The following is a 22,014-nucleotide window of genomic DNA, read 5'->3' as shown; positions in this document are numbered from 1 at the left end:
TTTTCATCCCCCAGCCTGCTGCTGGCATTTATCAATGCCACACTTTATTTGCGACATTCAGTCACTTAATATTGTAAGGTCCTTCCTCAGTTTTCACAGCGTGCCTTTGTATTTTTATTAGCCTGAATAATTTTGTACCCCTGGCAAATTTTGTCAACTCCCTGTTCACTTCCTTTCCCAGAAGACTGCTGCTTGTGGTCAGCAGCTCTCCTCCCAGTACAGACCCTTGCAAGACACACACACCTCCAGGCATGGCTCTTCCCTTTTATCTCAGGATAACTCAGTTTAAGAGCAGTTACTGGGGAGCAGGGTCCAAGGCTTTCTGAAAAAAGGGGAGGTTTAGGTTGGGTATTAGGAAGAATTTCTCCATGGAGAGGGTGGTCAAGCATTGAAACGGGCTGCCCAGGGAAGTGGTGGAGTCCTCATCCCTGGAATTTATTTAAGAGATGCGCAGATGTGGCACCAAAGGACATGGTTTAGTGATGGGACTTGGTAGAGCAAGTTAATGTTTGGACTTGATGGTCATGAAGGTCTTTTACAGCCTAAATGATTCTATCATTCTATGAAACTTGGCTTTCCATGCCAATGGCAATGGCAATGCCAATGGCCCTATTAGCACCCAGCTCTAGGCCTGGCACTGCCCTCACTGAGTCACATTTAAGACAAGAAGAGGGACTGCTCACCATCAACATGTTCATAGGGGAGCCAGTGGTGCTTCGTGTTCTGATACTCAAAGTAAGGATCCCACTGCCTGCACTGCTCCTCTCTGAAGTCTTCAAAGTCCTTAGGGCAATCCTGAGTGTTGCAGAGCTGGAACTCGTAGCTTGGCCCCACGCACGTACGGCCTCCGTTGGCTGGACTGCAGAGGAAGGAAAGCAATGGTTAGTTTCGCCATTAATGCCTGAACGGAGCATCTACCAAATCCTCTGAGACACAATTTAATTCTTTGTCATGTCAACAAGAACTTGACAAAGCCAGTGGTATATTTTGGATACTTCCTTCCCCTATTTTTATCAGTACATGATCTAGTTTAATGATTGCTCTGGTATTTGTTTCTGTTGAAACAGTCTGGGAGACCACTGGAAAGATTTCTGTCTGTATACATCATCACATCTGGGATAAAAGAAGCAATCATTTAAAAACCCGCTGTTGCTCTTTAGCTCTCACAGAGCAATTTCTGCAAGTAGAGCCTTCAAGCACTTGAAATAAGCAAGACAACCCATTTTCTTGCTGTGGCCCAGGAAAGGAAAGCACAAGCAGCTGAAGCGACTCATTCACATTCATCCCTAAGCCAGCAGCAAATCCAGAAACGGAGCCCAGATGAGTGCTGTATCCACCAGACAGCCATGCAGCCCAGGCTGGTACTCTGTTATCTAGCAACACGGAGCTCAAGTCATATCTGGATTTGCACCCTCTTCCAGGGAACACAGAAAACACTTCAAATAGTACACTAGCCTTTCCTACACAAAAAGAGGTTTTACAACTAAAACTGAGTCTGCAATTATAAAGGTCACTTTCATGTTGCCAGTGTAATAAAGGCTTAAATTAGATCTGGTACATTTTTCCTTAACAGAACATTTCCAACAGAAAACGCAGCTTCGTTGTCAAAACTGAGCTGTTGTTTTTTTGGTTTGATTTTTGATCATAATTAAGATTACTTTCAACACTAAAGTCAATTTCAATCACTTTATCCTGTCTGAAAATGTTCAAAAATTCTCCTGTAAAATCATTTAATCCTGAATATTGTTTCACTTCTTGCTGTCTTGATCTTGATATTTTATGATATAGCAATAATTGTATGTTTAATAGCAGTTGTACACATGTATCTATATTAAATATGTCATAGTTCCAGTGTTACTGAAATTAAGTCATTCTACATCATCTAGATGATCCGTATGTATGTTATCAAAGCAAACCAATTCAATATTATTAAGATTAACTTTGGGGAAGGTTCTGATCTCTGGAGCCTTGTTCCAACTTGAAATGAACGCAGTTTGAAAATGTCAGCCTATTTCATCTTGTAATACTTTCTTGTTGAAATATCCAAAAAGGTGGATTAAACAAAAATAAAAAAAATTAATTAATTAAAAAAAAATCCAGCAAATCATTGCCATTATTTCATACTGACATGTTAGAATAAGACATATAAAGGGCTCTCAAGTTTTACTTAGGCTTTATGCAATAATATAACAGCACTTCCAAGATCCTTGTAATGGTATAACCAGCTTAGTAGATGGATACACTGAGAAATAAAGATGATTCATGACTTGCTAAAGGGCCAAAAGAAGAAAATCTAACAAGTACCACACAGCGTGCTTTACTGTATTGTTGTACTAGCAATTTAGCAAGGATCCTCACCATTCATTTATTCCACATTAGAAAAACATGTGGGTGTAGGTGAACTTACTGTGGATTGTCACATTGCCGTGTCCTGTACTTCACCCCTGTGCCACAGGTGCGAGAACAAGAGCCGAACTTACTCCATGCCCCCCAGTGTCCATCCTGTTTCAAGATGTCTGGTGTCAGCCAGATGCAGTGACCTTTAAAGCAATGCTGAAAGAGAAAATTGGACAGGGGATGGAAGGATTTGGTGATTAAAGCATATCACAGGAGAAGCTGTGGTACAACGAACTTCATTTTAGGCAAAAATAATGGATTTTTTTCACCTCTCCAGGAGAAAGCAATGAAACTCATTGCCATATTGTGCTCATGATCCCAAATTCCCTCAAATTTTACAAACTTACACATGCTAAGTATGCCTATATATACTAGCAGGAGTAAAGCCTAGCATGTTAGTTAAACTGCTCTCAGCATTACATGCCTTCATCACGTGTCTGCAGCAGTGATTTCAACATTAACTGATAGAGATTCATTTAGCAGAGATGGAAGAGTCGCAGATCTTGGAGGCTAAAGGTAAAATTTTACTGCTGCTATTGCATGCAGCGATGGCAAGAGCACATCCTGCAGCACAGCCTTTCCCAGTAACTCCTGTAACTCTGCATACACGTGCCTGCAATAAATGTGGTCAGTTAAGTGGCATGAAATTAAAGCCAACTCCCATTTTAGACATTAATGATATTAAATAAAGAACTCTTGCAGTCTCCCATGAGATCCCAGTAAAACTGACCAAAATACCAGGAAGCCTTTGTCAGAAAACAGCCCTGGACAGCCCCATTTTGGAGCATTTACCCCCAACCTGTGAGGCTTTCTCTTTTCTCTTACCTGATGTTTAATACAGTCATTCTAAAGAGGCTAAAACATGAAATTTGCTAAATTCCCCACACCCATAAGGTGCTCACACATTTCTTTAAAAGCCTTTCTAGCTTCAATACCAATATCCTCTCTACTGCCTCCTCTCATTAAAGAAACCTGCCATCGCCTTTCGACCAATTTCTCCAGTCCCTAATCAAGGAAGTTTTTCTTAGCTCGAGTCAGGATGAATTCTTCTCAAAGATCACAGCTTCTGGCCCTTTCTGGTATTATTTCTGCTTACATAAAAGTCTGCTGATGAAGTGCGGGTGCTAGAAAATATTTCCAGCACAACAAACGACTTTGCATGAGACTGTCGCAGTCTGTCTGTGCTAACGGTTACTGTCGGGATAAGGGCTCTGGCTCACGCGCACAGATGGCTACAACAACAAGTGCAATCAGTCACTTACTTTCCTTAACATTCAAGTCAACAACAACATTTTACACAGCTTAACAAGCCCTGGAATTCAGGAATTTGGCAGGCAGCGCAAGCTGAGCATATGGTTAAATGCACGCTGCCAGCAAAAACAAAATCAGAAGATATATAACAGGAGAGCGTCCTTAAGCATGGAGCGATTAGTGATCTGGAAGACAAATTTAAAAGGGATGGATAATCATTAATAATGCTGAATTTAAAAAGAGAGTCATTAGTAAAATGGTGACAAGACACAGCTTACTGATTTGCTAATCTGCTCAATGACTCGCTCTTTATTCATGTAATTTATTTTGTTACTGATTTGGTTGGACAAGGACTAGAGAACAGAGTAGAAATTTGGTTTCAACTATTTGTTATTTCTCATGACTTCAAATATTCAAAGTCAAAACCTATGAAGTAGGCAAGTTACCACAAAGCCAATTACAACAATCCTCCTCCGGAGATGTAATGGGCAGATTTTTCTTAGCTGTTTGACAGAACAAGAGATAATTCAGCAAAGCATGAAAGAAATGCAAAACGCTAACACGACCGTTGCTTTTTTGAGTTTTGAAGTTCAGTACAGCATCCTTCAGGGACTGTTTACTTATGGCTCTGCAGAGGTTTATTTGAGCAAACACTGAATCGTCTGGCCCTGTGTGGAAATGGGACCACTCGGAGGGATGCAGGGGAAGCTGGCAATACAGCAGCCTGGCAGCACGGATTTCAATGGTGCTGGGAAGATGAGATGTGATGGCTCCTGAGCCCTGCTTGTTTAAACATCTTTTTATCGGGGTGCTGCACCCTTCAGGTGTAAGTTCCCCAGGAATCACTGAATCTGTTTCAAGAGCCACGTAGCATGTGCTCACTGTGTGATGCTCCAGGATCCAGCACTTGGATCTCCTCAGCAGAGGAGAGGAGAAGGAGAGGCATGTGATGTTGTGTTTTCCAATCTCTTTCCCTGTTTTAGCCAGGAACAGGGGATGTGGGTTTGCACCAGCCTCTAATAAACCACCTTTCTGACACTGTGACTCGTTCCTGAACTGGAAGGCAAATGTGGAAAAGTGTTATTGACTTTGCTGTGCAAAGAAAAGAGCAGCACGGAGTTTGACTGTTGAAGCCGGTCCTACGCCGATTGTCGGGAAGCTGAGGCAGAGCTACGAGGAGACACGCATTTGTGTACAATGAGTCATCACCAGCTCTGCCTTTTTGCTTGTGGATTATAAGAAAGGAGCCTACATAAAATAAAATGATTCACAAGTCTTAAACTTTGCAGACCTATGCAAGAAAAAGCATGAGGAGGTAAAACTCAAAAAAAAAAAAAAAAAAGCAATCTCCAGTGTAATAAAGGAAGCTACAGCTGCCCCTTCCTATTGCTACTCCATTAACTACATAATGAGCTGGAAATGAGCCAGTTTCAACCACCATTCCCTTCATAAACAGGGGTTTTCATTCAAACCCTGAAGCATATTAAAGCATTTATTTTTTTTTTGTAATGTGAAAAAAATTGGGTAAATGCAAATTGTTTTCTTAGTGGAAGAGAAGATGATTTCTTGTAGTCTTGCCTGTTTTTCTGGCATGCAGGACAGTCCAAAACAAGTGCAATTTCCAGGAGAGGAAGCTTAAATCTCTTTCAGTAAAACATTCCACTGCTGTTTTCAGCAGTTCTTTGAAACAACTGCTGTGGGGGCCAAAAAAAGAGCCTGTGTGTTCCTGTGGGCTTAACACATCTGCAAGTTAATTTTTCAAGAAAAGACTTGCAGATTTTCCTTCGGTATCTCTGCTTATTTTATACCAGGCTGCAACTGGCAACCCTTCTGTCTGCCTCCTAGCCCAGCTATCTGCCAGGGAGCCCTGTGTCCTCACCGTGGCTGGGGGCTGTCAGCTATCCCTGCTCTGCTGAGATCGTTTCAGGAGAGGGCTATTTATTTATTTGTATTTCCCATCACATGCAGGCTGGCCCTCTCCGCTCCATCTGTTTGAGAATAATTAGTTGCAAGGGATAAACTGAAAGCTGTAACACTGCAATGTACCCTGAGCCAGTAAAAGTTTCTTCAGTGGAGAATCAAATATTCTTACTGTTTCTGTGGTGACTAACACAGCATACACTTACCCATCTGTCTCCTGTCTCCGAGAGGAGCTGAGGTCAGCTTTCTCAGTGGGAAATTATCTGGATTGCTTTGAGTACACATTAGTGTTTTCGGAAACCCTTTTTTCTACCTCCATTTTTCTTCTCAATAATATCTTTTTATGTCAATATTTAATCATTCTTTTCCCTTCCTGACAGGCCAAAAATACTTCCAAGTTCTACTCAGCTCATCTCAGCAACACGGGGCAAGTGCAGAGAGTACCTGCTAGGTTCGTCTTGGATCCTTGGCACACGTGCCAAATTCAAGAGCAACATCAGCTCGGTTGGCACGGGAAGATAGCGGGTTCTTACGTCTCTCCATGAAAAGAAATAAAGGAGCGTCAGGCAGTGCAAACCTTTGTGTTTGTCACTATAGCAAGCAGAGGGACTCTAGCATGCCCTCTCCTTGCATGAATGACTTTCTTTTTTGCTTCTGTCTTGTGGAAAGCAGTTAGCTGCTTCAGCTGATACAAATGTCTCCCCAGAAGAGTAATAGCTTAAAAAAAAGGAAGAGCAAAAAACTGATGATATATTTCTGAAGGTTGCCTGACTTCCAAAGCCTGAGCCTAACGGTGGAGCTGACAGAATTGTATACGAGTAAATAAATCATTAGCTGAAAGCATATGTGTTTGTTTTGTTATTTTAATCTGCAGAATGTTGTGCAGTTAAGCTTTGCATAATTATCTCTTGCCTGCATGTTTTACAATGGCGATTTATGGAGCATCTTTGACTTCACATGAAGACTCCAGCCATCCGCGTGCTTAACTCTACACACTGGAGATATTTTGTGGAAGCTGATGTGACCATTCAGACACAGAAGTAAGTGGAAGTTGCTGCCTCATTGAAGCTTCAGAAAATCAATACAGTCTTTCCTCTTGCTATTGAAAACTCAATCTAGTTTTAAAAATTGGGTTGGGAGCAACATAAAATATTTTATTTCCTTTGAGATTCTATAAAAATAGTAGTTTTCTTCACTAGCTGGGAAGCCCCGAGAAAGTATTTTATTTTTCTGTCACTAAACCCAGCAAACTACTAGTTTGTTGCCAATTACCATAATGTATCTGGTTGTTCACTGTCTCCATTTGCACAAGGAGGCATTAACAAGATTTTTCAAATGGCAGAGCCTCATTCTTTTAACAACTTATTTCAAATAAACACGTACAGGAGAGCTTACAAATATTTACATACAATTCCTTACATACACATCTGTATGTATGCATACACGCATAGATGCACACACACATACAGCACTACAAAGCTCGCTACCCCTTCCATTTCTAAATCGCAGTGTCTTGGTCCAAGACACAGGCTGCGCATGCAGAGACATGGCACTTATCAGCGTGGCTGCAGAAAATGAGCTACAAATCTAGAGACTGCAATAGGTGTTCTTGCCCCTTGATCTTCGGTGAGGAAGGAGGCAGCTGGAGTAGGTCCTCCTTGATAGCATCTGCTAAGTTTGGCGAAGTGAAGAGAGCAGTTATCAGTTATCTGAACACCAGGCTTAGGGGAAAATATCTCCGCACCATCTGCCCTTGTAGTCTCCCGACCATCGCTTTCACTTCTGGCATTTGGCCCCCTCAGCCACTGCAAAGCCAGGATGTTTCTTTGACACATCAGCACTGTTTTGATGGGTCTGAGCTTTAAATAGGTGATGGGAATTAGTGGTATGAAATCATGAAAACTGCATGTCTCTGAAGTGGGAAACAAATGGATCTTTTTGAATCAACATCTTTAATTGCTTACATTTCTGTTCCTTTCTTTTCTGGCATTATTCCAAGGGAAAAAAAAAAAAAAGTGGATGGAGTTTGAAGTTATTTTCCTCTTCCGCATGCTGAGATATCTTGGGAAATGTATCTTAGTGGAAATTGCCACATTAAGTCCCAACTTCGGGCAATATACACATTTTACAGTTCTTTCAGTTAAAAGTCTCTGGTATTAACCCAATTGGTGAAGACAGCGAAGAGAGAAAGGCCAAATCAAAGGCAGGGATGAAAAGGAAATGAAAAGGTGGAAAAGGACTGATCTGATGTGCTTGTATTAAAAAACCAGCAACCCCTAATAAATACACCGGTCAAACGCTGAGCCCAGAAACACGAAGTCAGTTGTAACGCTTGCATAATCACTCAGTCTATTGAGCCTTATCTAACAAAACGGTTTTCATTTTATAGCATTTTCTCAGGTTCTGCTGGAAGGCTGCAATAAGTTTATTTATCAAAAAAAACTGGGACAGCTCCTCTGGGAATAAAACAGTTATAGTCCTATCATCTACTGAAACTTCAGAATGTGCACATACTCTCCTGCATCGCCACTGAACTAGAAACCTGGCTGTCTGTGCAGTTAGCTGAAGCCTTGGATCCTAAGTTCCAGTCCAGAGAAAATTTTTACAGCTGAGTTGCATAATATCCTGACAAACTGTTTATAATGGAAGCACTGGACTGATTGTTAACTGTGTGGTTACAAGTTCTTTTTTTATTCTCACTTCTGTTCAAATGCTAAAATGAACGAATGGCTTGGGGAAGTAAGTGAAGTAACAAACTGGAACACAATTGTATTTTTCTGGGGGTTTCATGAGCATATTTAATAGAGAATCAATATACAGAAAAATGTCTGAGGTGAATCCAAGGAAACTGCCTAAGATTGTGTACTGTAATTTGAAAATATATATATTTTCAAACAAACAGCAAAGCTGTTATGACATAAATAATCTAAAGAAGAGAAAACCAAAAGGGAGTGGCTTATACAGAGCATGGCTTGCTACGGAAAAAATTTAGCATTAAATTATGTTTTCATAAAAAAGGCATTTAAAACCACAACAGCAGCTGCTAATACGGTTCATTTATCACAGAAATGATGTCATCCATTGGGTTTTACAAAACATCCTTCCAAGTAGCGACATCTTCCTCTCCCCCTCAAACACCACATCCAAAGCCCAGTGAAGTCAGACTTTTCCGCAGACTTCAAAGGTCTTGGAGTTCAGACCTGCTGTGAGCACAGTGTGACCTCCTTAGAGGGTAACTAAGACGTGGAGCAGGTCCAGTGTGATGGCTGAGGGGTCTGAGCTGTCTGAGCCCTTGCCACTTTGCTCCTTCCCTTCACAGTTCTTCATCTCTCCCTTGTCTCTCATCAAGCTAGCAAATCCACCTCCGCAAATCTGCATTTCCTCCTAGTCCCTCTCTGCTGTCATGTCAGCTCTCTCCAGCTGGCACTCAACTCCCACATCCATCCTTTCCCTTGGGGCAGGCACTGCATGCAGCCTTAGTTTGGCTGTGATCTTCACAACCTTACTGCTCTCAGCCCCCTCAGCACCATGCAGGCCAGTTGGCGTCACTACACTGATACAAACACAACCTTCCTTCCCGTCCCCAACCACATGCTTGTCATGGGCAAGTGAAAATGTCCCCAGTTTTAACTCCATAGTGGCTTGGCAAGAAGCCAAGGGCAATCCAGAGATGTGCAGACAGTGCCATGACTTGCCTGAGGACTGGGTTCGATGGTCAGGCAGCTGCCATGCAGGACACACCAGCCCTGCCTCCTTATTTGCATCCAGGAGCTTGCTTTACACCTCAGCTGCTTTCAAATCCTGAGATCGGTTTTTCTGTTGTTAAACTGACTGCATTGTATCTTTGGCCTAAATGGGACTTGGGAACTTGCGAGTTAGAATGCAGCTCACAGCTAGACCCTCCCTGAAGCTTTATGAGGGGAACAAAGAAAAGCCATGAGGTTTTCCCTTTAGGCCTTCCCCATTACATTCTCCAGTCATCTGTTTCACGCATTTCTAGATATGAATCAGGAAGAGAAATCCTGCCATTTCTGCCCTTGATATTATGAAGAACATCCCAGGCTGCACACAAAGACACAGACTTGAACATGCACAAGCGTGCCGGCACACAGCACCCGCTCCCACCTTTCCTGGTGCACACATGGTCCCGTCCAGCGGAGGCCCTTTCTTTGTTTTGCAGAAGTAGGGGTTCTCGGGGTGGCTACACCACAGCTGCTTGCAGGGATCAAACGTACGGAACTGAAACAGAAGAAAAATCAGAGCAGATGATGCTTTGACAGAGCTCTGACTTGAAACTCCAATAGAAGCTGCAGCACAGTGGGGTTTTTCCTTTTCCAGCTCTGAAGTCCCAGCTGTTCTCACTGATTCTTGAGGAACTTTGTGGATTGAATATGTCTGAACTTTCTTGCAAAATCATCAGAGACTCTGAAGTGACATCTTGCCTGAATTTGAGGGAATTATGCTGGGCAAAAATAGCTTTATGCGAGTGACCAAAGGCAGACCGGGCAAGGGGGAAACCAGTGCCCCTGGATGACAAGGCCCACTGCCTTTTCCTACACTTTCTCCAAATGGTACCACTTCACCTGACAAACAAAACAAAGAACACTTGAGTACTCATAAGAGAGGGAAGCAAGCTGCTCCTCTTAGGAGGGTGGAAATCTGACCTCAGGACCCTGATGCAGTGAGTAATTCATCATTTTACCTACAACTCAAGTGCTTGTATTGGAGAGAATGAGAACCACCCGTCACACAATGCAATAAGCTGTTTATCTGGCCTCTCAGGCTCCCAGACTCCAGAGAACAGCTCTAAGACCCTCTTTAGCAGGGACATTCTTCCAAGGCAGAAGCACTGGGAATTATGTCAAGATACAATTCTACAGCTGATGCTTAAAAGGTTTTTATCCATTATCTGGAGACACTATGCAGCACACGTAGTCCTGCTGATGGGAATCAAAGCAGAAATATGTGTTAGCAGCTGCCACACCAGCTGAAAACACCTCTTTGCATTTCGTATTGTTGTCCCGCTTGAGGAGATGGAGGTGGGAGGCAGCCCCAGTACAGAGGGCTGTCCTTCCTGAGGCCAAGCCACTGCGAATTGCACCAGTTCTTGTTTTGCTTTACATTTAGACTTACTCCCTTGTGTTCCCAGTACAACAGAGCCAACCATGTCATCAGAAGCCCTTGCAAGTTGTTCTACTGGCTGTCACACTTCCACATGCTAGGCATCAAAATACATCATGCTTTCCACAAAACTGGAACATAAAAGCATGCTGCCCCACATAAGCACTACAAGATGTGACACCAAATCCATCTCCTTCTCATCTGGGTGGGAGTTTTGTAAAAAAATAAGTAGCTGCCAGCAATAGGAGGCTCAATAATACAGCAAGCTTGTTTGCTTGAAGTCTAAAGCTATTTATGAAACTACAGCATACTCATTTCTGTAAATTCAGTTTTAAAAAACAAACAAACAACAGAGATTCTTAAAATATTTGTCAACATCAAGTTGCTATTTCTTGCTTACAGCTAAGTGGGCACAGCATCTTTCTTTGTGGGCTTCACTACACTGACCCTAATAAGAGCATTTCAGAGACACTTAAAACACTCCTGGATGAGAAATAGCAGAAGCTGAACTTAAGTACTCACAGCTGTGCACATCATGTAGCCCAAACCAAAATCAAAACGGCACTGCTCATTCATGGAGTAGTGAATTCCTGGCAGCTGTGGAAGGGAAGGCCAGTCATGTTCGAAGGGATCATCGCGCAGACAATCGTAGGAACTGCAACAAGCAAAAATTACAGTAACAGATGGGGCTGTGAGACTTGCACAGAATTTGTGGTTTCAGTGGCTCCTTGTTCCAAACAAAACAGAGCCTACGATTTCTCAGACATTGGTTGTGAAGAGCGGTTAATATTGCAATTATGCTCACATAAACTTTATCATGTTGTATCCATCTTTAACAGATTCTATATATTTTTTCTTAAGCCTTTCCATTTTAATTTCCATTTAGCTTGCAGATAAATTTCTATCAGTTTCCAGGTTCCCTGTGAGAAAGGAATCAAAGGAACAATCCACATGAGACCAAGAAGAAAAGAATGCTTAATTAATTTTCCATTTGTGGAATTCCTTACTACCTGCAACTGCTTTTCAAGTGAAGTTTTAGAAGCAGAAGCCAGGGTAACCACCCAAGAATACTCCTAAGCTTGCAATACTCCTGTCCCTTGCCGAGAAGCAGCAACTCACTTATAAGCATGTGCACTTTTCAGCCTCTATTAAATGCTCAGGATTTCTCCCTCTGTTTCTCCTGATAGCGGTCAGAAGAAATAACCCATCATCCGTAATCTGTACAAGGTTTCCTTCCCATGGAATGAAATGAGAGATTTGGAAAATGGATGAATGTGGGAGATTTTCCTAAATGGTGAGGATAGCTTGGGATGCATTAGAATCGTATCTGACTAAGGTGCATGGAGAACAGAGGACTGATGAGAATATCATTGAATGGTTAAGATGGTATAATCACTGGTTAATTCACAAGACCAACATGGCAGGCAGTATCTCTGAAATGTCTCCAATTTACTTAACAGACATGAGGACACCATACCCAAGTCTATTCTGGCAATCATTCAGGCTGCCTTGAAGATACCAATAGCTGGAAGCAGAATTTTGAGGTTAGATTTACTTCAAAGCAAGCCATCATTCTGCTTTGTTATAAGACACTTAAAAATAACTGTACTTAAAAGAATATAAAGCAGCCGTCTAGGCCAGATGATTTTTATTTAATGGATAATGCTCTAAAGGATCTTGCTAATTGAAACAATCACACATCTCTCACACTTCTCTGCTTTATTACCATACCTAAATTATCTAAGATAATAGAAATATTGACAAAAAGACTGACTTTGTGCATTTTGCTGCATTTTCTCCTACTTGTTTTCAGTTTTTGCTGAGTGTCCTAATAGTTTTCCCCTAGGTTTTCCATGTATCTTGCACACAACAAAAAGGGGAAGATCTTTTTGATAAGAAGCAAAAACAGGATCAAAAACATCAGAGTTTATCAGAGAACTTGGGTGCAATTCTAGGGACTGAAGGGTCGGTTCCAAAGAGAAGGCAAGGGAAGTGTACGAAGCTGTTAAAAGGACTGGAAAATAAAATAGCTTTTTCTTTTAGGATATTTAAAGGAAAAGAGCCCCCTGAAAAATTAATTCTAGAATCATTTTCTTTTTTTAGGTATCTATTAAAGCCAAGGAAACCTCTAAGCAATTAAAAAGGGCAGAATTTCATCTTTAATTAGCACCATCTTATCATTGACAGATACCGTAAGCAACCCATGGCTCCTGGAGCCATACTTGGTATCTCTAAGATACGAACCAGCTAGGGGTTACGTGAAGGGTGAAGGAAAGTTAGGATATTAGTGTCAGTGTCTCCCTCTGAGAGGACAGCATACATACTATCAACATTCAGAAAATGAAACTAATTGAGAACTTGCATTATTATTTTTTGCAATTCATGGGAAGGCATCTGTTTCCCAGTAGGGTAGGGGCGAATTTCTTTGTTTTATTCAACCCCATTTGAGTAACTAATAAAAGGGTAAAACCTAAATGCTAAATGTAGAATTGTTTTTAGATGCTTCTTAATCAGGAGAGAGACTGTTTTACAGCTACTCACTGGAGGTATCGATTCAGCTCTTGCTGGCTGCAGCGAGACCAGTGGAAGCGATGAAATGCAGCTTGCACAAGGGGGGCCATGATGCTCCCCAGGCGGACTTCATCCCCGCATCTGTTTCCTTGGCCATCATGCTCCATGCCTAAACTGTCCCGCACAGGAGAGAACAAGTACAGTTACATTGCAGACAAACTCTCAGTGACCAAATGGTTTCACATCCCAAAGGTCATAGGTAGTTGATGCAGCCAGGTTCTTACATTGCCCACAATACCTTGCCCACAAGAGCAAAGTCATTAGATATAAGAGATGGTGACACTGAAGTGAAAGAGCTAGCCTGTAGCCCACACAGAAGCACTGACCCCCTTCAACCATTTTCAAAATAGACTAAAAATTCCCTTTTTTGGACTTGTGTGCACATCAACATTTGTGAACAACTAGGGGTAAGTGAATCAATTTGTGGATTAAGAAGCTAGTATACCCTTCAGGGGCATTAAAATAAATTCATTTATACTCCCTACCTGGAGCTATTCAGAAGTTTCTCCAACTTAACAAACAAACAAGCTTATTTGCTTAATTTGAAGTAATCTGCAATTGTAGCCAAGTGGGGAAAAAAGCCACACTGCAAGCTAGTTTAGACTAGCTGCTGCTACTGCCCACTAGCAATTCCACATTGTTTATATGTGAAATAGCCTGGAAAGTGCTGGGTGCCTTCAAGAAAATTACCCCAAGTTACAGATATTAAAAAACAAACAAACAAACAAACAAACAGCTTTCTAATGAATGTATTTTCTTCTTCCCTTTGCTAGGATCTTACATTGTTTTTTTCCATGTTCACTGTTTGACTATTATGGGCACTATCTGTCCAAAACTGGAACTGAGTTAACAGATTGGGGCTGAATGTGATTTCAGAGATTACAAACAATCTTCAGAGGTCTCTCTTCTAAAGCTCACTGTGTACTCTTTATAATCCTAATTCAAAAATTCTGGCATCAAATACCATCTGGGTATCAATTCTATGTCCCTGTCTAATTAAGATACATTTATAGTGAGATTCAATAAACTTTGGCAATTTTTTCATTTAAAGCCCGCAATAATTTCTGATACAACAGACAGAAAAGGACCTGCAGGCTTTCTGAGGGAAAATATAATAGATTGAAACTGTTCAGAAAAAGCCTTCTGGGAAGTGGTGTTCTACCAAATAGAAAATCAGAAATCAGTGGGTGTCCTCTGCAGACAGAGAAACTAAAAATGCTCTGGGAGAAACCAAAGCTCTGACAACTGCTGCCTGGTCATTGGTTCCAATCACATCAATAAAAAAATATTATTGCATTTTTAAAATATGAAACATACAGAATAGTTGCAACCTCAGTGCTTAGCAACTCGTTTCTATACAGTAGTGTATCATTTACCAACAGCAACACATCTCGTGCTTATTTAATATGGATTGTTTCTGAGAATCATGTATTCCACTAACTCAAAAAAATCATATTTCATCATAACAGATACTTTACATTTCCACCAGGAGACCATAATACATCATTCAGTCTGGTTTCACAGCAGCTCTGGGAGGTATTTGGGTATTAGTTCTTTTTTCCATTTGAAAATACCAAAATATAAAACTTACTAAAGATCATAAGTCTTGAGAGACCTGAAATCTGAAGCCAATGCTAACCCTGAATATTAATTCTTAATATAAACTGTGCCTTCCTAATGTCATAGATAGCTGTCAATGCCAAAAGCATTATAAGGTATGACATAGGATTTTCAAAGTTCTACTCACACATGTCCAGTTTCATGAGCCACCACAAACGCAGATGAAAAACCATCTTCATGGTTGAGAGTGCAACTTCGAACAGGATGACACATTCCAGTGACTGGAGCATAGCCTGTGAGATATATCGCATGTTCCAGAAAATGAACAAGTATTGAAAGGCAACATGTAGTGAGAAGCTGTAGGAAAAATCTCTGTCTTCCCCCTTGTGACACAAATATAGTTGAGGTGGTCTTTTCAAAGGTAACAAGAGACCTCTGCTCACAGACAACTAATATTGTCATCCCCCATCTATGAAACAGATGAACCCAGCCTGCTGAACAAATTAAAACTATATTCCTGGCTCACTGAGAAGATTGTTATCACATCTAGGACCATTCTGCAATTGCCTTCTCCAAGTACACAAGGCAGCAGAGGATAAGGATACCACATACTGCTGTGTTACAGCTCAGGAGCTCGGTGCAGTTCCAGCCCTTGGGGAATGCATGGGCAAAGCCCCAGCCTTGTGCTGACAGCAGACCTGGCCAACCCAAAAGGAATGGGAAAGCACTGAGATTTATCCCCTCCAGTGAACAAACCTGATCCCAGAAGAGGCAGAAAGAAAGGATAAAGTGGGCAATACCGGGCCCTGCTGTTCCAGGCCTCTTGGTAACAGTATTTCTTGGCAGTCTGTGGCTGCAACAACTTTTTAAACACAAAATCTATTCTTTAATCTTTGGGCATTTTCAGATATTGACATAGGGATCCCATTTGGTTGGCTTCACTGAGAGTAAAGAAATGATCCAATAAATAATCTCATCAGTTAGAAAGGACAGAATAAGTGAAACAGTTACAACTGAAAATGAGCATATGTAGAGCAGTTGGGGAAAGCATTGACCAAAACTAAGCAAAAGGTACACAATCAAACTTTGCACCATTAGCTTTGCAAAGTGATAAAAACAAATGCTGTTCAGAAGTCTTGCCATTTACAACACAAAACCTGATGCAGATCTTACCTTGCATGCCAGATGGACCAAAATCCTGCCTTGTGAGAAAGATAGCATGGTCGTGATATTCTGCATGCCCGGTGTCTGGTTTCTGCTGCAAGTAGGCCCAGCGACACACATTCTCCAGGCTTTGAGAAGGGTTCCCAATCTCTATCAGGCTCATGGACTGGACAAGCCCAGGAGAAAAGACAGCAACAGTTATTTATTAAGCTTGGGTGATTTTTTTCCAACTTGTTCCAGCACTTGACCAAATATTCCATTTCCATTAAATCTCTGTTCTTAATAAAGAAACAATTATGCTTCACAAACAAATTTTACTGGATCAAGAGAGTATGAAAATAGCTAAAGTTCACGGGTAGATTAAATATGATTTCTGTGACATATCCATAAGCTTTAAGACATAAGAAAAGGGAAAAAAAGGTATTTTAATGACAAAATAAGTATTGTATTTTGCACTGTGCATTATTATTTCTATGCCATCTTGGCACCAGCTTGCGCCCTTACCTCCAGTCTGGGTATATGTTTCCAAGCAAGCACATACCCTGCGGGAAGTGCACCAGCACTTGGCCAGCAGAGACTACCCCAGCCCGGGGAGGGCAATGCCTATCAAAACACCCAGCCCTGGCTATTGGCCACTTTTGCCATGCAACTGGGCTGTCAGGGCTGTTTTTTCAACAGTACTCGAATCATTTACTTTGAGAAATGGACTTGCCCAAAGACTGCTTTTTAACATGAGTTTTCTTTAACTCATTCTATATTTTAAGATCATTCAGGACGTAGCTCATCTTCCCCATCTGGTACACCTTTCTTCTATGTACGAGCTGTGTGTTGTATCAGTGTGCTGGCATGACTAAGCCGACTTGAATGAGCTAACATGCATTAGGTGGGTGCAAAGGGCAATTCTCTTGAATGAAATAGAGAGGTATTTTAAAATTCAACTAGTATATTTGCTTCTTTTTGTTCAATAGTACTTTCTTAAGAATTCCCAGCTAACTCTACTTAATATTGTGCATTGTTAAGACTTAAAAAAGCTTATTGTGTGCAGGATGCTATAAAATGTATGACTAATTGACCCACCCCAAGTCTTCCAGGATTTTTAAGAACTACATATGTGAACCCTGGCTTTTCATTTACAAAAATTGTATCACCATGACAACACTGTGATCATAACACAAACCACTACAATTTAGATGCTATACTGTACTGTAAGCATTTATAATTCCCAGATACTTAATTTAGAGGAAAACCTAGCCTGGGCCAAAAATAAGAGAGAAGTAATATAGTTCGTGTTTAAATACAGATGTATTTGACATCTCCTCTAATTGAGTGCATGATGGAGTACACGGAGTATTGACTACATGAAAAAGAAAATCCTCAAAGGGTTGTGGAAGAACAACTGGAACTGATAAAAGAAAAGCCTGCCAAGCTGAGGTCTGATTTTGGCAAAAATGGGATATTACAATTCTGCAAATGTTCAGAAAAACAAATTAATAAACGAAATAGAGGCACAGTTTGGATTCTGATACCACTTTGGAATGAAAAAGTGGTAATATAATCCCATGCTGGATCATGCTGCTTCCAGCCATAATTCCCTTAGAAATAGAACTAATAACCATGCTAAAACAGTGGGACAGTTGTGGTGCCTTTTTTGCATCTTCATATATTTATAAGAACAGACAGGAACAAACTTTGAGTGACTAACACAAAGTAAAATCCTGGCTCTTCAAGCAGAAATTCTATTCAGCTAAACAATGTGTGACCACTGTGTAGGTCTTTACTAACATCCATCATTGGCTAAAAAAAAAAAAAAAAAAAAAAAAGTAGCTATCTACATCATCTCCACCTCAATCTCTTTTCTCCAAAGCTTTCGAAGAGAAATCAGTCCCACCAAGAAGCCTGGTGAGAAATCTTAGCATGAGATTCAAGAAGCAAAGAACATTTGAAAATTTTTAAGTCATGTGCGTAACACAAAAATCATTTACTTTGTGATTGGTAAATCTTTGTCTCATAATGACCTCCTTCTACACCTTCTACTAAATGAAAGTAATTCCATTTTATAAGACTGATCAGAATGCAAACAAAAAATACAAATTATCAACATGTGCTTTGTTTAAGGTTATCTCAATATTTACAAAGAAATCGCTGCATGATAGCAAACAAGCATGGAATATGAAAAAGGCAATAATTTCCAAATAACCACCAGTTCAAAGTTTTCCTTGGTCATGAGTCATCTCCTCCCTAGCCTCTAAGCAGCAACCTTTGCTGACAGACCCCCGTACAAACGCAGAAGACTAGCATGAACTAACACAGCAGCTTCCAACACTCTTCTGATGAAGGCTGAGCCTGCCAGAGACCAGTCTGCTGCAGCACACGCAGCAGCTCCCACAGGCTGGGCACGGTATTGGCATTTGGAATGAGTCGACAACTGTTTTCTTTGTATCCTTAAGTCCACTCTGGAGAGCAAAACCACTGGTTCAGGCCAAGAGCATCTCAATGCCTATTTATCATAATTGCAATTTTAGAGTTTGTCTTCAAGTGAACAAAAGGAGAACCAACTGGCTAATGTGGAGCACTGAGATTTTCTTTTCCAACCAACACACTGGGGAAAGTGGAAAAAAAAGAGACTCTCTGGCATAAGAGGGGAAACAGAATATGCAATTCTTTAAAACATGTTTCAGTTGATGCCCAACTTCTTTGGCAATGACACACTTTTTAAATCAGAAATGTTGCACATATAAAATTGGGCCTTGTTCACTGTAAGCTAGGAAATGAGGCATCCATTAGGAAATGAATTAATTTAGGTGCCCATGTGCTACCAATATGAAAAGCAAGCTGAGGCCCTACAACAGTGAGGAAGACTTCCTCACTTCCTACCTGCTGTACAAAAAGTATATGAGCCCACTGAGCATTAATACCATCCGTCTTTCTTCACTGTAATGTGGCAGCCTGAAAAGAGAAACCTGCTCGGTTCCTAGCAAATTTTCACCTCATTTCCCATGCTCTGCAATTTGTCAAGGACTTCCAAATCTGAATTACTCCAGCAGTATTAATAGTGACCTTGGCACATTGCTGGGATCTTCCCATGCTCCAGAAGTCTCAACTAAAACAAGGGTTCATTATCCCTTTATCCAATACTAGAAACTGATGGCAGTGGCTAGGCAGAGTGTCACCATTTGCCGTTGAATCTCCCAGCCCTGTCCTGAGTCATGTTTCATTTGGAATTGGTGTGATCCCAGAGCAGTGAATATTGCATGGCTAGGGAACCACCAATCTGGGATCTGATTCATCCCCACTGTGCTACGTAACTGCACCAGCTCAGCCAAAAATCCATGTAAGCCAGTGTCTTCTCCTGACAGCAGGCACCATGATGCCTAAGGTCATTACTTATGGGACCTATGTATGCTGTGGTATTTTCCTCACATAACCTCCAATGCTCCAGTGGTCTTTGGATCAGAGATTTCCTGAGCCAGATGTGTCTTCATACTGAATTTTTATTCACTTCTTCAGCTGCTCTGCCTTTAAAGATAAATGCTGCTGTCCTACAAGAAAGGTTCTTAGGAAATCACGGGACCAGGCACAGCTTGTTACTAGACAGGGCAGATATAATACGTTTTGGAAAGATGTTATCCAAGAATTTACTCTTACAGAGATATCAGGTAATGCTTGATAACATTTTCTCTTGGAAGTCCATGGGGTGCTTTCATCAGACTCAGAAAACCTCAGTCCCTTATGAAATGGACACAGTGCAGGGATAAAGAGGAAAAGAGATGAACTGTGTGCAGTAATGAGGAGTTAAAGTAAAGCAAAAATCCCTCTCTGTCACACTGTGAACAGTGAAAGGCTGGGGGCTAGCAGGCTGGCTGTGGAGAAGAGGTGTAGGTGGTAGTATTGGCCAGCAATGGGCCCCCGCTGCCAGGAACACGCAAGTCCTGCAGCTGGCTGGGAAGGCCCGCTTTCCAAACAGGACAGCAGGCCTGTGGAGAGCATTACTCAGCTGATCGGCAGGAAAACTGCCAGTGGAAAGAGAAATTTTCCTTCTCACAGCAAGAAAAGCAAAAAATCTGCGGGCATTTCAGAGAGCTGCTGATGGAAACAGATGGAAATGTTTGCCGAGAAGTGCAAAGGCCTCGGCTGGGAGAACGGCCCCCACACGGGGAGACACCCCAGAGGCCTCCGAGGACAGTGTGCCCTAGAGATCCAGCTGAGATCCTTGCTCTCAGAATCCCAACATCTACTCATGTCATCCATTTTCCTTCTTTTCTGATTCTGCCTTCATATCTCTTCTACTCCCCTTCCTTATTAGAGGGGAGCAGCAGAAAAAAATAAACAAAAATAGAAGAGGACTGAGTTGCAACCACCATAAGTATGAAGAGGCAAAGCAGGGCAATAAGAAATGATTCTGAGGTCATTGCTGCACAGATTCAGATGCCTTTGAGCCTTCTTTGATACCTGTCTTGCTTTTCAGGGAGTTATCAGCATGATGTTCAGTTCTCTGTTACAGACTAAAAACCACATCATTTATGAATCTGTACTGGAAGGTCCTTCAAATACTTTTGGAAATAGTTTGGAAACTAAGAAATACATGAAATAATTTTTCTTTAAGAATTTCAAATATAAGATTTTCATTGGAGAAAACTGCAGATTGAGTCTATATTCTACCCAAACTTTTCAATAATGTTCAATTTGCTGGTACAAGTAAAAGATATGCTGGTATCACGCATACAGTGGCAGCTTTCATTAACCAAGTGTTTTATTTATTTGCCACTTGGCCTAACTGGGTACAACTTTGCAATGGTGGTGATGAGCAGGTACTCAATAATATGAACAGAAAGACTTTAGGTAGGTCAGGAGCTTGCTGGAAGAGCACCTTCCCTAACTCATCCATTAGGTGGTGCTCCAAGAGTGCCAACAGAGAAGGCTCTGCTGCTCTTCAGTAGCTCCAGAAGGAGCAGAAATATGCTGAACTTGCTAAACTCCAAACTATGGTAGCAGAAGTTGGAGCATTCTTGGGAGACAATTTAACATATGACTTTCCCTACTTGAACATGTAACATCTCTGTGAAACACGGCACTTCTGTTGTTCATTGTATATTGGATTAGATCTTCTATATTCTTCTCTAACACTGAACAAGACAAGCAAAAAATAAAGAAAAAGAATTATCTAGTGTCCATGGTAACCATACTAACGAATATAGCTCATTCAGCAAACTGTCATTTTGCATTCAAAGGATCTGTAAAGCTTTCTTATGGCAGCAGTTTGTAAACATTTTTCAGTCTCCAATTCTGTATAAATGTTAGCAGATCAGGAATACAAAGTACTGTTTATGCTATCAGCCAGCTCTACATTCTTCAAGGTCCCAATGAAACACACTGGGAAATTTTAAGTGGTGAGTATAGTATCTAAGTAAGGCAATTCATCAGTTCAAACAGATAAAAATAAGAAGGGCAATATCTTCTCTCATCTTTATCCCCATATTAATCTAGCCGTACAATTACAGCGCAAAAATATGAACAGCAGCCAAAATGGTAAATAACATGTAAGTTCTGGCCTTCCAGCTAAGCCTGTGCAAAATCAGTTAGTGCTCATAATCAAGAAAACACACACAAATGAGTTACCATTTTCAACCAGGAAATGGGCATCCGTTTTGCAAGCTCTTTCTAAGGATCTTCTGCACCTACTGATGTCCATGGAAAACTACGATACTCAACATTTCCCATTAGCGAGCTTCTAACACAAGGACAGGATAGAAAAGACAAGGCTCAGGGCAATCTCATCAATGTGTATAAACATCTGATGGGAGGGGAATAAAGAAGACTGAGCCAGGCTCATCTTGGTTGTATCCAGAAAAAAAGACAAGAGGAAACAGGCACAAATTGAAATACAACAAATTCCATATAAATGCAAGAAAAAAAAAAAATCATTTACTGTAAGAGTGGACAAACATTGGCAGAGGTTGTGGAGTCTGTTTTTGGAGATATTCAAAACCCAACTGGATAACGTCATGAGCCACCTAATCTGGGTGACCCTGC

General features: G+C 41.1%; 1 protein-coding gene across 1 annotated transcript in view; it reads right to left on the bottom strand.

Annotated features, from left to right (window-relative positions):
* ADAMTS2 (ADAM metallopeptidase with thrombospondin type 1 motif 2) overlaps positions 1–22,014 on the bottom strand; it is a 177,181-nt gene that overhangs the window by 23,136 nt on the left and 132,031 nt on the right. The window contains exons 6-12 of the mRNA XM_035338437.1: positions 15,994–16,150; positions 15,008–15,113; positions 13,231–13,374; positions 11,212–11,344; positions 9,694–9,807; positions 2,408–2,553; positions 684–859 (exon numbers count right to left, since the gene is read on the bottom strand). Of these exons, the coding sequence (XP_035194328.1) occupies positions 684–859; positions 2,408–2,553; positions 9,694–9,807; positions 11,212–11,344; positions 13,231–13,374; positions 15,008–15,113; positions 15,994–16,150 (976 nt within the window). The remainder of the gene's footprint in view (positions 1–683; positions 860–2,407; positions 2,554–9,693; positions 9,808–11,211; positions 11,345–13,230; positions 13,375–15,007; positions 15,114–15,993; positions 16,151–22,014) is intronic.

Source organism: Oxyura jamaicensis, chromosome 13 (assembly GCF_011077185.1).
Source record: "Oxyura jamaicensis isolate SHBP4307 breed ruddy duck chromosome 13, BPBGC_Ojam_1.0, whole genome shotgun sequence".
Classification (NCBI taxonomy): domain Eukaryota; kingdom Metazoa; phylum Chordata; class Aves; order Anseriformes; family Anatidae; genus Oxyura; species Oxyura jamaicensis.
The sequence above is the reverse complement of the archived record's forward strand: the minus strand, read 5'-3'. Positions and strand labels throughout refer to the sequence as shown.